At 45.5% G+C, this 12521-nt stretch overlaps 1 protein-coding gene across 2 annotated transcripts in view; it reads left to right on the top strand.

Moving 5' to 3' along the window:
• CABLES1 (Cdk5 and Abl enzyme substrate 1) overlaps nt 1-12521 on the top strand; it is a 106035-nt gene that overhangs the window by 36139 nt on the left and 57375 nt on the right. For both annotated transcript variants that reach the window (XM_029222161.1, XM_029222172.1), the window contains exons 2-3: nt 4748-4819; nt 10674-10766. In XM_029222161.1, coding sequence (XP_029077994.1) covers nt 4748-4819; nt 10674-10766 — 165 coding nt within the window. The remainder of the gene's footprint in view (nt 1-4747; nt 4820-10673; nt 10767-12521) is intronic.

The following is a 12521-nucleotide window of genomic DNA, read 5'->3' as shown; positions in this document are numbered from 1 at the left end:
AAAAAAAAAAAAAAAATTACAAGTCTGTGGGTGTCTCGTGGCTATAAGTTATTTTTATGATTGGAGGTTTTGTTTGTTTGGGTTTTTTTTGGTCATAATAACTGTTGGAACAGATCTGAAGTAATTATGACCTCAGCTGGCCCATCCCCTGTGTAACTGAGGGATCCGTGAGGCCCTCATTCCCTCACGTCTGTGAAGAGGTAACCCTGCCCTCCAGCGGCCTGACAGCCAGGAAGGGGACTCCATCCATGGGGGGAACCACACAGCTAAATTGCCTTTTTGTGAGGGTAGGAATGGTTGGCCCAGATGGTCAGGGTCCCTTCTTGCTCCCAAAGCTTGTGTTTTTCCCCCAGAGATTATTAATGTTCCCTGGGTGGAGAACATTGATCCAACTCGACCTACTTGTTTGACACCAATGCTGAGGCTGGGGGTCACCTTCTTTATCCCAGCTTGGTCCTAAATCACCGTCCTAAACCCTGGGCCCAGCTGGAGCTAGGATGACCCTGCCCCAGCCTCGCTGGTCAGCAGGGACATTAGTGAGCCCAGAGTCCACTCTGGTGAGGCTCTGCTGCTATAATTCCCACTGTGACCAGCCCTGGGTCCCAGGACCGCTCGGTGACTTACACCATAATCAACCATTAGCCCTAATGATAAGCGGATTCATTTGGTCCAAGTAGGTATATCCAGATAGGCAGCCTTGTCATGGATTAGAATTTCCTTGCCTAGGCAGAGTCCAACATTCAAAGGGTAGTATTCTAAACTGAGTCTGGGGCCTTTAGGGAGGCTGACTTACATATGAGTGTTGAATGTGAACCACATCGGCCTCAGAAGTGTTGGTGGCCAGTATGGAGGGGCCCAAATTATAATTGTCAGACATGATGGGGAACCCTGAATTCTGAGGACTCAATCTTTCATTTAGTGATTTCGACGTATAACACTTGGGCTCTTACTGAATGTTTTCTTGGTTAATAAGGGGGCATGCTGTTTTGGCCCAAGTCTAAGTATTCCTCACCAGTCATTAAAATATTCAAAGACCTGTGCTTGTTAACTGTGCCCAATGGTAAGGAGTCTGCACAGTAATGGACTTGGTTTATGAGGCAGATAACGGGGTGAAAAGTGCCTAGTGAAGGTGGGCCACCTGCCCTTAGCCCTCCCTTCCACTGTGGGCTTTCTGAAGATAGAAGGTAAGGGGAAAGGTTACTACACAGCTTGGAAGGATTTAGCAGGGTGGCAGGGGCAGAGATAAGCTACCACCACAGGGCAGGCCCTCGTGGCAGGAAGGGCAGGCATCGCATCTTCGTTTTTCTGGTACCATATGACAGTTTCTTTACAATGATCCGTGGTAGTTCTTTCCAAGCTCTATATGTGCATCTCAAAGAATATATTGCTTAGTTCTGTTCATGAAGAAGGGAAGCACACATCTGCTAAATTTAAAGGAACAGGTGGGCATTTGGGTTTTGAATTTTTTTCCCTCTAAGGAATCCAGACCTTAAGTGCCTCTGTGTGTGTGAGAGGGAGAGAATCTATATCTGTTCAACTCATGAAGAGAATATCAAATGTACTGGCTTTTAGAAAATAAATCCTTATAAATATATAGAAAGATGTATTCTAATTTGATTATTTTCCAAATAGCATCTGTCTTTTCCAGCATAGGAATTGCCGGATGTGGGTTTTAGATGGGGGAATTGTCAGATTGTGTGCTTTTATGAATTGACCTAGTTTTCTAGGGTGAACCCCCTGGTTTGAATGTTGGACGGGAGCCTGTGGGCCCCAGGGCGCCTGGCAGGGCCTCATGTGTCCTCCGTGGGTTCATTTGGACACATTTTCAGCTGGAGGGCTGGCCATGCTCTTCTTGGGGTGGGAAAGGGAGACAGCCTCAAATGCCAGAGGAGCTTGAGGGGTTGTTAATGGAATTCCCTGCTGGTGGTCCCATGGATTCCCCCTTGAATATGAGCTCCTTAAGGACAAGAATTAAGCCGGGATCAGCTTTGTGGTCCCAGCAGGCCAGGCTTGGTCAGGTGGGTGGGCAGAAAAGGATGCGCCTGCCTGGCCTTTGCTGCGGCCTTGGGTGTATCTTCACTGCCCAAGGATCCAACCACAGAGCTTCCTGGGGGACCTCTGATACGATAATTGAAGGAAGGGAGAGCTTGAAGCTGCACAGTTGCTGCAGTCACCTCGGTTGCAGATTGAGCCAAATGTTAAATGTCTGTTTACCTGTCACCTGAAAATGCAGAGGTGACAGGTGCCTCTGCATTCGCCTGCAGAGGAAGGCTCAAAGTTTGACAGGATTTGTTGGGATTTTCAGGATCTGAAACCCATACATTTATTTCTGCCTGTGACTATGTTATGTCTAATGACAATTTAGGGGTGCATACTTAAATTAATATTTCACTTTTGATTTAAAAACTCAGAAGAGGGACTTCCCTGACAGTCCAGTGGTTATGACTCCACGCTTCCACTGCAGGGGCTGAGGGTTTGATCCCTGGTCGGGGAGTTAAGATCCCACATGCTGCATGGTGCAGCCAAAAAAAGAAAAAAAAAATGGAAAACGAAACTCAGAACATTATCCACAGATAAACAGCGTAAATATCATTTTAATCACAGCTGCAGAGGAGACATTGGTATTAAGTAAGAACGGTGCACGGAGGCCTGGGGCTCTAATTTTATAGGTGGCCAGTGCCTCAGCGAAGGTGACACCAAGTTAGTTCTGCTTTGAAGGGGGTGTAGGGGTGGAAGGAGCACGTGTCACAGGTTGGCTCGGGCACAAGGCATTTGGGAGTGACCTCGCCACTGGCAGGGGTTGGAGGAGCGGCCAGAGCTGGGACAGCCAGGCTGACCCCAGTCGTTTGAGCGGGGAAGGCATCAGGTCAGGCTGCAGCCCCAGTGGAGGAAACTGGAGTAACAATCAAAATCCCAGGAGCTCCTGGTCATTAACTGTCCTGCGCCAAGGACTTCATGTCTCTTTGTTTCTTACTTACTCTTACTTCCCGTGTCATAGGTGAGGAAACTGAGGCTCAAGGATTAAGGAGTTTTCTAAGGTCCCAGAGCCTCCAGACTCCAGAACGGAAATCTGAGTCTGTCTGACCCAGCACACATGTAGCATCATACCGTCCCTTGGATGGGGAGCATGGGGACACCTATATCTGAGAGCTACACTGGGTGGGAGTGTGACTAACTGGGGGTTTGTCCCCGTCCCAGCCTGGGACTCCGTCCCAGCCAGACCTGACACCTAGGGGGCTGTGCCTCACGATGGCCTGGACACTTCCTTAAAAGCCACAGCTGCCAGGTGTTGTCACAGGGGTCCTGGCGTGCCGAGTCCCTGGACTTAGGGGGCTGCACAGGCGAGTCCTACTTACTCATGAATTGGCCACCTCTCAAATCCCCACCTATAAAATCAGTTCCCCACCCCATCAGGTAAGACCAGTGTCTCCCTGGTTTGACTGACTGCTGGAACTCTAACAATACCATATTACAGAAATGGAAGTTTAGCATAAGTTAATTACAGAGTAAACTGCAGATCTTGCAGAAGGTCAGTGTGTCATGAAGACAGTGAAGGTGACGTTGGAGAGCTCCTGGGTCTCACATGTGGACAAACGAGGCTCACTGGAGAGAGAAGCAGGGAGGTGTGTGCTGAGTGTTTTAAAAAGGATTTGACTGTCAAAACATGAAGACAGGCTCTGAGAAAATTGATGAAGCCCTCGAATGGTTTGCAAAAATGACCCTTCTGATTATTAAAAATAAAACACGAAGCGAAAAGGTATCAGTGTGGTTGGTCAGAAAAAGTACACACAGAACAAAGCAAAAAACATTTGTTTCATTTTTTTATTCTTTAGAACAAATTAGAACATGGTTATAATTGCATGTTCTTAACCTAAATATTATCAAATGAACACAAAATAGACATAGTCTTCTAATTTTAGTCCCATTTTTTTCCAAGGTAAAGACCCAATCAGATATTTTTCTGTCCACACCACCCTTCCGCCAAATCATTTACTATGAAGTGATGGCCCTTGTTCACACGGATTTGCTATAAAATTACCAACCACCATCCCGCCTGGTCCCTGTACCAGATATTCTCAATTAACTAGGACCCATTCTTATTTCAGTCTGACGAAAGAAACTAGATTGAGGAGGTTTGGGCAGGTGGTTTGCAGTTCTTTAGCAGATGGAAAGAGTTTGTGTTTTGCCTAATCACGCCCTGATATAAATTCTCACTGGCCTCAGAGAAATTCTCCCAGGGGAATAATGTCTGCCTTGTTTCTAGTTGCTTTCGAAATTATGGCCCAGAGACCATAAGTTTTTTCTTGCCTCCTAATGATTTTGAGATTTTATTTAGTACAGTTTTAATGTTTAATATTTATCAGCTAAAGCTGGTTCAGACCACTGATATCTGAATACTTAACAGTACTATCTAATGCTTTAGAAAAAGTGCACACAGTACCAAAGTTATACACTGTCAGAGGCACCTTATCTTTTTTTGGTTTTAGGCAACATAAAAAGTATCCATCACTTCCCCAATCACCAGAGCAGCCCTACAACCAGGGAGAAAGCTCAGGATTCAGCAAGGCAAGATGGGCTTGGCATTCAGGGTACAGGCTGGGAGTATGGCAGCCTCTTAAAACACCTTTTGCCTGATTTTTTTCTTAGTGGACTTTATTTTTTTAGAACAGTTTTAGCTTTATAGAAATGCCTGATCCATTTCACAATGCAGTTTTAACTCCTAGATTTTTTTTCCCTCCCTCTGCAGACGTCGCCTCATCTCCCAGAGATCGTCCTTGGAGACCCTGGAAGATATTGAGGAGAACGCTCCTCTACGGAGGTGAGTTTTCGGGTTGCATTTATGTGTGTGTGAATGGCCTGCAATACAAGGTGGCGGCCAAAGTTTGAATTTTTTTTTTAGTTTTTGATCTACAGAATTAAATTCTAAAAATGACAATCAGATCCCCAGACTCTGTTTGGAAACCCCAGCCCTTTGGAACATTAGAACTAGAACACTATGAAATCCCAATTATGTATCACAATAGCCCAGTTTGCATGTGAATTCAGGTGCGGTTACCTGTTCCTCTTGAAAATTGCTGCTTAATGAAGAAGAGCACGTCACTTGCCCCGGCTTTCTCAGGCGCGGGGACACAGTAATCACAGTCCCCGACTTCATTAGCAGGTGCCGCGATGTTCCTCCAAAGCCAGGTGCTGGGAAACTCAGGTAGGTCAGCTGTGAGTGCTCCCTTGGGGCTGAAAGCATTCCATTTCTCCCTCCGGATTAGAAAAGTGCTTTCGAAGCATCTTTTTCTCGGTGACAGCAGTTGCTGAGCTGTGCCGGGCCTCTGACTGGCAGCTCTCCTTCCTCTAATCTGCACCTCGGTCCACCTGGCCCTCCTGGAGTTCAGGAGACACACACTGCGTCCCCTGCAGCCCTCACCGCAGCCCCAGCTGAGCTGGCTGTGCAGGAGGAGCTGAGGCAAGACGGGACCTTGTGGGACGCTGTGGCTTTACAGGGAATGCCTGGCAGGGGCAGAGCCGAGGGGGGGGGTGTGCTCTCATGCCCTCGCACCAGCTCCTACGGGAACCCCCATCTGCACCCTTCATGCATGCTTTGGCTGCTGGCCAGGGATTGGGAGTCCCCGGCTCCTCCCTTTGAGCCTGGGAGGATGCTGAGGTGGAGGGAGGCGTCTCCCCCTGGAGCGGGCTCCTTCCCTGCCTGGAGTTTCACCCCCAGGTCACGGGTCTTGTCCACAGACCACCTGGATAAAGGGTGGAGCATAGACAGGCTAGGCCTGGGATCTGATTGGAAGCATCAGTGACTGTGAATCTCATCACCGACATCATTCCAAAGAGAAAGTCAGGGCCAGACAGTCCGATTTCCACTTTTGAAGTCTTTTTGAAAACACACATACCCTCTGGGACCATCTAAGGCTGATGGTGTGTGGCTGTGTGATCCACGTGGCCTGGGTACAAGTGTTCTTCTGTCAGTCTTTGTTAAGTGGCCCAAAGTAATCAGCGAGCGTCAGGGAGAAACGTTCTCAGGTGGCACCTAGTGGCTTTGGCATTTGAGTACAGTTGATGCCAATCAATGAACAGAACTGCAAAGGCCCTGGAGTTTGGAGAGGATGCGAGGGGCCGTGGTCGTTCGAGCAATATGGTAGCTGTGACCAAGGAAACCAGGTTAAAAAAAGGTCACAGGCTCTAAAATGTCACCTCGGGGATTCCAGGTGGTAAAGGGGGACCAGAGAAGGAGCTGGGCGCTGTGTTCCTGGTCATGGGCCCCATCACCCCTGTACCCTCCTTTCAGAATCTGCCCAGGCTGGTCCTCTACCCCTCAGTCCTGTGATAGCACAAATGGGCAGAGTAAAAATGGCTTATCTGCCTTAACTGTAACTTCATCCAACCCTTACTTACAGAATGCTATACTTAATTTTCAACAAATCTTGTGTAAATATAAAGTTTAAAAAGTAAGTCTGAAACCAAGGGAGTTGGCAGTTTAAGAAGTCCTTATTTTCCCTAATGGACTTTTTTTTAATTGAAAAATTTCTGATATTTACTGCAGAAGCAAAGTCACAGATATACAAAACAAATTTATGGTTACCAAAGGGAAAGGGGGCGGGGGAAGGATAAATTAGGAGTTTGGGATTAGCAGATACAAACTACTATTATAAAATAAACAACAAGGTCCTATTGTATAGCACAAGGAACTGTATTCAATATTCTGTAATAAACCATAATGGAAAAGGATATATATATATATATATATATATTTATGTATATATATGTAACTGAATCACTTTACTGTACACCAGAAATTAACACAAAGCTGTAAATCAACTATACTTCAATAAAGAATTCTGATATTTACTTAGAAACTTACTTGTTCCTAAGAAATAAAAATAGCAGAAGGGGCATTAGTTTGGGAGTCAGGGGACTTGAATTCTTGGCCTGATTCTTCTACCAACTGGTTATGTGGCTTTGGAAATTCATTTACCTACTCTGGGGCCTCGGTTTTCCCACCTGTAAAATGGGAGGGGCAGATCAGCTGATCTCTGTCCTTTCCAGCTCCCCGATTCTGTGAAATGAATGTACCAGTAATGCTGCTGAAGTGTTTTGGGAACTGCGGGGGTGGAAGGCTATTAGCCCAACTTGCTTTTAAACTCAGCACCTAGAACAAACGGCTCCAAGGCATCTATTAAAAACCTTTTGCATAATTAAGTGTATCCCATAATCAGTGCTAACAAGAAAGAGCTAATCTTTCATTAAATCAGTTTTCAGTTTAATTTTATCCTAATTTAATTTTACATCACTTAAAATGTATGGTTTTAAATGGGTATTTTTACACGTCAATGCAGATGGCTTTGAAATTAATTCCTTCTTTGCTTAACCTGCCATAACCTGAGTGCTTAGTCTTCCAGTTTCCTTGGCAGTTGTTGTTAATGCCACAATTCTCTTAAGGCGTTTCTTGGGGGGGGGGGTGGAGGCTGAATGCTTAAAAAATCACAAGACAACAAACAACTTGCTGATCGAAGGGCTATATCAGTAGCATATGCAGTTAGAATTGGATGCTGGTATCGAAAGAAAGCACCTCTGTTAAGTTATCTGTTTAAAAGTCTTGCCTTTCTCTTGCACATCACGGGTTAGTTTCCTGTATCCGCCTTGAACTCCAAGGACTGAGCATTTGCAATGAGAGGCTTTAGACTGGGGTTTTCCACTTTGCCTGGTGGTTACCTGGTATCCCAGAAATAAGGACCTAGGATGTCTCTGTTAGATGTCCAGAAAGACCTCAGTTCAGCTGCAGCAAATGCGGCAGCCGTCACCACCTGCCCCAGCTTCCAGCCTGTCTCAGTTGATGTGTGCGGGCTGCCGTGCCATTAAGTAATTACTGGTGCCGAAAGCCACCTGTGCCCCTTTTGCCAACTTCCGGTTTCAGCAGAAGGCTGGGAGATTTTGTGCCCAAACCTGAGGGTTACAGCACCTCTTTCTGCAGGTGTGGAGGCAGGGAGCAGCTTAGGGTCTTAGGAAGGTATCCTCACAGTCTAGCTCTTAGCCAACTGCCCTCAGACTGGGGGACCCAGGAAGCTCTGCATTTTGGGGGGAAGCTGGGTAAGGATGTGAGGATGCTCCTGAACAACGGTCCAGCAACCAATGATAGCACACATTTATGCCTTCAAGGATTCTCCTCTCCCCAGTGACTACATAGTTCTAGAACCTTCTGCTTTGTGTGAGAGAGACAATTGGGGACCTTGGGTGGCCTGCAGACTCTAACAGTCATTCTGGAGGTAGAACAGAGGCAGTCTGAGGTGCTGGGTCTGCTTCCAGAGAGCTGCCCCAGGAAGGCTGAGTGAGGCTGAATCTTCTTGGACCCCAAGAAGGCTGAATCTGGGTTTGGAGGCTTGGAGTAGGGAGGGGGATTAGTGGGTGATTTTCCCTATTCAAACCCTTCCTGAGGTCCACAGGAAGCATCTACAAAATGCCCTCAGGCAGGGTTCTGCATGTCTCTTTTTTTATTTTTTTATTTATACTACTTATTTTTGGCTGTGTTGGGTCTTTGTTGCTGAGCACGGGCTTTCTCTAGCTGCAGGGAGCGGGGGCTACTCTTCATTGTGGTGCGCGGGCTTCTCATTGCGGTGGCTTCTCTTGTTGCGGAGCACGGGCCCTAGGTGCGTGGGCTTCAGTAGTTGTGGCACGCAGGCTCAGCAGTTGTGGTGCACGGGCTTAGTTGCTCCACGGCATGTGGGGTCTTCCTGGACCAGAGCTCGAACCCGTGTTCCCTGCGTTGGCAGGCAGATTCCTAACCGCTGTGCCACCAGGGAAGTCCCTCTGCACGTCTTTAAAAGAATCTATTTAAAACCAAGAATTCAGGACCCTTAATAAGGGCTGTGGTTTTCAGAATACAGGAGGCAAACAGTAACAAAATATGCATCCTTTGTAGTTAAAGGTTTTAATAATAATCACGCACTTGAAATGTGTATATGAATGTGTGTACATATGTATGAATGTGAATATTTGTATTTGAACGTGTCACTTGACACTGTATGAAGCTCTTGTAGAAATCATCACATTTAATCCTCACAACATTTCCAGGGAGGGATCTGAAATATTACTAGTGATAGGTCACTAGGGCTGGTAGTGAGTTTGTGGTGGATGCTGGGAGGGCCACTCAGGCTGTGGCCGTGTGCTGTGAACCCTGCTCCGGTGGAATGGACATGACTGACAGGGAGGCTTCCTTCCTCTAGATCCAAGGCCCAGGGAGCCCCGTTTCCCTGATGAAAGCCACCAGATACCTGCTACCATGTCTTTGCTTTGACCTGCACTCATTCACTTTACTATATATTTTTTTCAAGTTAAATTACATTTTGAGGTGCTGTTTCTTAAGGGAAAAAGAATAATTTTCAGCACTCTCTGGGAAAGGGCTTGTAGGAAGACTGGCCCTTACTTGAGGGCAGGTAAGGGGGTTTGGGAGCTGTGCACCTAGCCTAGCCCAGGGCTATCCCCCAATTTCCCTTGAGGGGAGCCCTTGGAGGAGAGTAAAGATTCAAGCTGCTAGGCAGGTCTGTGATGCTGCCCATTCCCTAATCCTTTGCCACCAATGGGCCCACACACCCCACCTGCCCTCAACTGTACCTCCTTGTTGGGTCATCTTGTTATTCTCTTACCTGAAGCCTCAAAGTTCAGAAGTGAAGGAACTCGGGTGATGGCCTGGACCTTAGTGTGGTTTTGGGAAGCCGGGCACTGCTTCTCTGGAACTCACTCTCTGAAGCATAAGGTCTCAGGCACCCACGTCTGATGCCAGGAGCCAGCCATCGGGGTCCATGGTCAGAAAGGTAAACAAAAATATTTGGTAGCAAAAACCCAACTAGAAGAGTCATTGCTCCCTTTCTCACTACAACACCAAACTTCAGATTCTCAGTTGCTGGGATTTTTGCTTTTTTCCTAGTTGTTATTGCAGTTGTGTATCTTAGAATTTGCCAGGTACCTTTGAAAAAATATACACAAATAAGATCTTTTCAGCCTGTGGTCTGCTCTGTTATTCCTGCAGTGCAAACACATGTTGTATATTCTAGGAAAAATTAATTGGAATCCAAGTCAATTTGTTCAACAAATATTTATTTAAAATTTATCTTTAAAAAAAAAAACCAACAGCCACTAGCTGGGTCTCAGTCTCTGATTCTCATTCAAAGTAAAGCTGCGACTTCCAGGCAGAGACAAGTTGAATGTTGAGGCAATAGTCCAGGTAATTCAGGCCAGAGTCCTGCTACAGAAGAAAAATGATTCGGGGTTGTTTTTAAACTGAATTTTCCAGTGTTTTTTCCCCCTCTGGATTCTTTAAATTTACAGTTTTCTGTTCCCATTACCTGTGTTGATACAGGAGGATTCTTTTTAAGATGACAGGAACAAATAATGTCGTTGGAATTCGTGTAGGTTATGTTATTGTAACTGAGGACAGTAGTTTTCATTAGCTGGCTCTTCAGAGACCCATATAAATTATTATCAGTATTATCGAGGAAGTTGTCTGTCGTTGGGGTTTTTTTTTTTTAAAGCTTCCTTGCTTCCAGCCATATAGTGCTCATTATCCTTGGGGTTACTCAAACCATTTGAGTCTGGTCTTTCCTTCCTGTCTTTGTGTGGAGATGTCTCAGCTGTCCACGGGCAACTGACTGTGTTTTCGAAATGGCTTTATTTTTCAGATGTCGTACTCTCTCAGGTTCGCCCAGACCAAAGAACTTTAAGAAGATTCATTTTATCAAGAATATGCGGCAACACGATACCAGGAATGGCAGGTATCATACTAACAAAAGCTGCCCCCATCCTCCCTGCTGTAGGAGGGGGTGGGTCCAGTGGGGAAGGGAAGAGGGGACCCTTTGAATGGCCAGACCTCACAGAGTGAAGCCCCCTGTTAAGATGGACAGCATCTCATGTAACCTTCCCTAACAGACTACTGTTTCCACCCCACTCCTGCCGGAATCATCCATAGAAGTTTATAGAAAATACTGCTCTCTAATGGCAACCAAAGGCTTAGTTTTTTAGACTAACTAAAACTGAATTTTTAATAGTACTGAAATATATTTTTATTAGGAAATTTTGAACAGAAAAACAGTTGAGTTTTTTGGGTGTTTTTTTTGTTGTTGTTTCTTTTTCCGCTTTTTTGGGTTTTGTTTTCTTTTTTCACCAGGGCTCTGTGCTCTGGTCAGTCAATATCCTGCCAGATCTGCGCCTGAAGTCGGGTTTGGCTCTCTCTCTGATGATTTTCATTAAGAGGGGGAGAATCATGACTTTGCCAGCAGATTCTCCCTGGGCGCCAATTCAGATTCCTGGACCTGCTGACGTACGTCTAGAGCATGTGTTTCTCCAGCAAAGAGTTGCTCTTTTGGAAAGGGCTGTTAAATGAAAATTATGGTTAAATGTATATGACCTTGGTGTTAAAACCTTCCTGGTGACAAGTGGATGTGAATCCTTGTTGCCGGCATTGCTTATAATTGAATGGCGAAGCCCATTCATGGCAGCCTCACAGCAATGCTGGGAACAGGGCTCCAAGACCTCTTGGGGTCCCCTGATGCTCTGTGCTCCTGGGGGTGGCTCTTCTCCACCAACCTGTGACCTGGATCATAGTTAGAGACACATCCCAGAGCAGAGTTCCTGCCCCAAGACCATTTCGTTTGATCTCCTCCTGATTTACAGAAGCTCATATGGGCCCCACTAATACTCTCTAATCTATGCCAAATGAAAATTGCTAAAAAGTTAGACTCGTGGCACGATTAAGGCCCAGCATTACTATAATTTGGTGTAAAATACACTGTACAACCTGAATAACTAACAATTACAGTATTTAAAGACTTGTTTTCTTCAAGTTTTTAAACCTCACTTGAATAGAGAACATAATTTTATAGCTATTCAACGATTTTAGAATGGCCAAATTGAACTCTCCCATCAAATAATTTTTATGTCCTCAGTATGTATTCCTATTTTAAGTACAGGGCTTTCAGTTAAAATGAACCCAACTGTCATCTGTGAACTAGAATACCCTGAGTCTCTTTCTCTCACCCTGACTCTCACTGTCACAATTATTGTGTCTTATTCATTTCACCACCGTGTTTTTCTTTTCTTTTGTGGCTCTTACTGAATCCAGACCTTACTTATACCCTTTTTAGTATAATTATTCATCATTTATGTATGTTGGTGTTTTTGTCCATAATCTCTTGAACCATAAAATAAACATAGAAAGCCTCAACTTCCTAAATAAAATCAATGGCAAAACCAAAAAGGGGGCCAAATTAATGGTATTCCCCACTTCTCAATGCTGTTGAGGACACAAAGTCAGATAATCAATCACCTGGCATGGTTTGTAGTGAGAGGATGCAGTTGATAAAAGATTTGGACCAATGGGATCACCAGTGTATAGTATATTCCGAAGCCGCCTTCCCCGGCACACCCTTGACCCTGGAACAACGTCAACAGTCCAGAAAGCATGCAGTTGCTGGCGGTTTTGCTGGGGAATTTTCAGAGGGAACCAGGAGGGACTGTTAGCTTATCTGGAG

Source organism: Monodon monoceros, unplaced genomic scaffold (genome assembly GCF_005190385.1).
Source record: "Monodon monoceros isolate NGI ecotype Baffin Bay Population unplaced genomic scaffold, NGI_Narwhal_1 Super_Scaffold_1, whole genome shotgun sequence".
Classification (NCBI taxonomy): domain Eukaryota; kingdom Metazoa; phylum Chordata; class Mammalia; order Artiodactyla; family Monodontidae; genus Monodon; species Monodon monoceros.
This window is presented reverse-complemented; position numbering and strand designations above follow the sequence as displayed.